At 38.1% G+C, this 5,000-nt stretch overlaps 1 protein-coding gene across 1 annotated transcript in view; it reads left to right on the top strand.

The window, feature by feature from the left end:
• Positions 1 to 5,000, top strand: part of CrebB (Cyclic-AMP response element binding protein B) — a 130,892-nt gene that overhangs the window by 79,634 nt on the left and 46,258 nt on the right. Inside the window, 2 exon segments of the mRNA XM_068372105.1 lie at positions 4,612 to 4,636; positions 4,638 to 4,787. Coding sequence (XP_068228206.1) covers positions 4,612 to 4,636; positions 4,638 to 4,787 — 175 coding nt within the window.

Below are 5,000 nucleotides of genomic sequence, written 5' to 3' on the forward strand. Positions count from 1 at the left end.
GATGTAGCAGTTTTCAGTTGTGTCATTGACCTTCGTGTTTTTCCTCTGTCCCTTTCACCTCGCTTCAGATAAGATTGCTCGATATTCAAGATATAACCGGCCTATTTTTTTATGATTAAAATCAAAGAATATCGAACTGGAGCAGAAAAGTCTTGAAGACGTACAAATTTTGATGAAAGATTATTGGCTTGTATATCAATCTGAAAAATTTATTCTAATACCGTGTGGGGAGATTTTTTTAATATTTGCACGATCATATTTGCTATGAGGCGTTCTTTATAGTAAGAAAGGCTTTTTACAAGTGTCACTCTCTTGAAGATAATTGCGTCACGGCATTATTGATATCAATTTTGAAGTATCTATTGGATTGTTTTGATTCACAATTATATATCTTGATTTGTTTTCAAGTTTTGCAAAGCTGCGTTATGAGATATTTAGGAACTTTTTGTCGAAGAATCTGTTCTTTGTTAATAGGATTATTTTGAAATAATTTACATGCACTTTTGAAGTGTAAATATATATTTATAATATGTGTATGTGTAGCTAGATCCTTCATTGGGTACGGCTATTTTCTTTGCCTAAAGGTAGGCCAAATGGTGGGGCTTATTTCTTACCCTTTCTGCTCTTTCCGCGCATATCGGACAACACTAAGTATATAATACACCTAGCACTCTACCTTGATAGGTAGCTACTGTAACTGTCCAGTGGCTGTATGCCCACATGGCATGCCCACTTTAGCTGTGTAAGCCACTGACCTAGGTCAAAGAAACGGAACTCAAACCAATATTCTCTAGCTTTTGTACCACGGCCTTCCTCTGTCTTTGGTTGGAGTTCTCTTACTGGAGAGTAGACTGAAGCCCAGTTTTCTGAAAATTTGCTGTTCATCTTGTTTTATTTAAAGGGTAGGTGGGTGGGGACTGATAGAAGGGCCAAGGATGTCGGGTGGTTCATCGAGACGTTGCCTCCCTAATATTTTTCCTTTTTTTTCAGCTGTTATTGTTCCTCAAAATCACCAGTGTTCTCCTTATCTTTGTATTGACGTATTCATATTATTTTTATCCTCATTATTTCTCTTATATAGTTCATTCTTTACCTATTTGTTTATTTTCCCGATCAAGACTGTTTTCTCTATTGGAGTCTTAAGGCTTTCTCGTTAGAATTTGGTCGTAGCATTCTGCTCTCAATCTAAGGCTGGAGCTTGATGTCTGATAATATATAAGTAGAATTTTTAATGTAAAAAAGCAATAGTTTCTTATATATACCAAACATAAGCCAGTGACGTACATTGAATACATTTGATATTTGTATAAAAAAGTAACTTTCTCCCGTCGCGAAAAAAAAAATATAATGACACGCGAGAATCCCCAACCAGGTACTCGGACTGATTAACCTGCGATTGTTTAGGTCTCATGACGCTAGTATAACGTCCCCTGGTGGCTTCCCCATCTGGTGTATGACCTTGAAAGCAAATGTTTCTGGTTAAAGGGGAACGCACACGCCCCCTCGCAGCAACGTCTACTCTCCTGTGACGGAGTCGTGTGTATTTAGATTTCAAAAGTTGGATTTGTTTTCACGAGTTTGCGCGAATCCGTCTCAAACGCTGTGATCCGTTGCATGTTGATAAACTGAAGATATGACGAACGTAGAGAGAGAGAGAGAGAGAGAGAGAGAGAGAGAGAGAGAGAGAGAGAGAGAGGGAGGATAGTTTATTGCATTAGATAACATACTTTGTACTGGTAGTATAATTTACCTTGGAACTCTCTAGCACTTCCACATTATGGCTGTTGTTGATATCTCGTGATCCTACCATTTCCTCCTCTGTCAACCCCCTCTCCCTTAACTTCCCCCCTTCTCCACATTCTCCTGAATCCGCATAGAGAGCTCCCCTCGCTTCCTTCAAATGTTGCTGACGTCACCCGTGGAAGCAACAAGTGGAGCTGACGTCAGTGTGCCGTCCCGGTGACGTCAGCTGTAGAATTTATACCCCCCTTTTCTTCTGCCCCCGTCTCTCTCTCTCTCTCTCTCTCTCTCTCTCTCTCTCTCTCTCTCTCTCTCTCTCTCTCTCTCTGTTATTATTTTAAGACGCAGAACATATTTTTCTCTAAATGTTCTGTTGTTGATTTGATCATGAGTGAATCTGCGTCATTTGGTTATTATTGTTACCTCTTGGATTTTGTTATTGTAATGCATCTTGAATGTCATATGGTTTCGTCTAAGAGAGAAAGAGTTCGCCATTAGAGAATAGTAATGAATGAGAGAGTACTCTAAGATTAGGGTCGGCTCTACGTCATGACATTTCTTTTCCAACATTTTGCTCATGTACTGCACAGTATTACGAAATTTCTGAAAGAGTCCAGTTAGAAATTTAATGCCCTTGATTGTGAATCATTTGTAGGCGTGTTCTTGAAATCATGAATAACCTTGTTCGTATTGAAGGAATACGTGAGAACATTTCTTTTTTGCTGTCGGCTTAGTTTAACGCCAGGTAACTTACAATCATAAGAGCTGTTTCTTAGAAGATTTTGGCCTTAAACTTCCATTGCAAATATCTTAAAATGTTTTCAGTCATTTTAATTTTCATGTGTGGGAACGTTTACACTTGTGCAATAAGCCCCTAGTGCTGACTGAATTAAAGTAAAATAGTATTTAATGGTTGTAAAGTAATCTGTTACATAAATATACAGAGCTTTACCCAGGAATCAGAACATCTTCCGGTTTGGAATGATTTTCTAAGTATCACTTGCCGGAAAACTGCTGGAAACTACTGTTCTATATTTACTGTATATAGATCAGTACTCGAGACATCAAATTTTATGTTGTCATAGTGATAGTTCACATAAGTTTAAGAAAAAAGTATATGATATTAACGTGTGATACATTTTATATATAACTGTGTGTATACTGCTGTACCACCACTTCCGGTGTACTCATGATGCTATACTTGTCAGCGTTACTATTTCCGTTCTGTTCACTTACGTAACCGTTGCTTTGAGTAAAATAGGTAATTGAAAAATGAGGGAATGTACAGGTTGATGAATTCTAAAAAAAAAAAAAAAAAAAAAAATACCACTTTGGGCAGAATTGATCAAGAACATCTCTACTCTTTTTGTGACTGAAGGAGTGTGTTGTTTTTATGCATACGATGAGTGGATTTAGCCAATGGTTCACTGTCGGCTATTGTGTGTTGATTTGGCAGAGATGTCTCTTAGTAATTTAATGGTGTAGCTGCTACCTTATTTTACAAAATAGCTACTATTTTTCGATGTATAAGAACAGGCTGTCATTTTATGGTGTATTTTTTTTTTCAAACTTTACCATCGATTTTTGGTTTTGAATTAGTTCCAGGAGTTATTTTCTTTGAATTTAACTAATTTAAGCCTCTTGGTGTTAGCACCATTAATATTATCTTATCATTATTGATACTGTATATGTCGAGTTATGTATGACGACTAACTTTTTTTTTTTTAATGAAACATGATACCTTTTGCATTGTAATCATGATGCGGAAAGAGATTTGAAAATGTGTCCTGTTGCAGTGCATAAATCAAGTAGTTTTTCAATGCAAATCTGTTACTTCCACCAGTAATTTTTATTCCAAACCGAATGCTCCTCCGTAGGATAAACTTTAAAGTCTCCTAGCACTGTGCAATGCGCGCATTCCTCACTGTGTCCGAAGCGTATTCTGTATTTGTATCACAAGTGTATTAAGAAGGAAAGGTCACCAGCGATGCGAGGGGCTAACATCAAGATTCCAGCTTTGGCTTTTAGTAAATGCAATCGATAAAGGATTTCAGTGGGTGGCAATGATGACGTCGACTACTCTCACAGGGGGATGATGTTACCAAGGTGGGCTGACTGAGGGAAGAAGACGACCCTTCGAAATGTGTGGAGGAGGAGGAGGAGGAGGAGGCAGATTCTGGTGGATTGGGTGTTGCTTTGGACGATTGATTTATTGAAGATACATTATTTTGATTCATCGATTATCAATATTTTTTTTCTTTGCAACTCGTTGAATCTGCTCTCCAAAACAGCCCTGATTTGTATACCGATTTTGCTCTTGTAACTGACTTCTCTGCACAGTGCTTCAAATAGTCTTAAGTGTTCTGTTGGTGATGCATTGTTACCCAGTAGAATCAACCATTGGACCTTATATGGTAGCCATAAGAAAGAAAATTAAATCCCCCCCCCCGTATACTCTTTTGGGGAACATTTCGACTTCTTATGATTGTTAACCGAGATGACAAATTATATGAATCACATTATAAATTGTTTTTTCCAATTTTAAAGGAACTTTGAGAAACTTTTTTTTAAAGATTTTATTTGGGGTCGCTGATCAGTTTACCGAAGCACACCAGACGTTGAAAAACCAGATTGAGTTAGATATTCTCTCTCTCTCTCTCTCTCTCTCTCTCTCTCTCTCTCTCTCTCTCTCTCTCTCTCTCTCTCTCTCTCTCTCTCTCAAGCAAGTTCAATTTTATTAGACTGCACACGGAATTGGGTTTATTGGCCCATAGATGTTTTAAGTAAAATACGAGTTATTAATCGAATTCAGCGAATGACAGCACCCTGAGAAATACTAACCAATGACGTTTCCTTATGTTTTTATTTCAGAATGGATGGTGTGGATGGCGGGGGCTGGTGGGGGCAATGGTTCCAACGGGGACCCCTTGGCCACCGTGAACGAAGGTGGCGGGGGAGGCAGCAGTGGCGGCGGAGGGGCCTCATTGCCGGCTGTGTCCACCGTTTTCGTCACCATCCCCCAAACGGCCGTCGTCACGGCTAAAGGGGTGAGTACTCAGTAGTAGTAATAGTATAGTAAAGTGTGTAAAGTGTGCATTGGTCATTGGAATGTTTTTATTAATATTGTTATTATTATTAATATTACCAGCCAAACTACAACCCTAGTAGTAGTAGTAGTAGTATAGTAAAGTGTGTGAAGTGTGCATTGGTCATTGGAATTTTCTATTATTATTATTATTATTATTATTATTATTATTATT

Source organism: Palaemon carinicauda, chromosome 4 (genome assembly GCF_036898095.1).
Source record: "Palaemon carinicauda isolate YSFRI2023 chromosome 4, ASM3689809v2, whole genome shotgun sequence".
Classification (NCBI taxonomy): domain Eukaryota; kingdom Metazoa; phylum Arthropoda; class Malacostraca; order Decapoda; family Palaemonidae; genus Palaemon; species Palaemon carinicauda.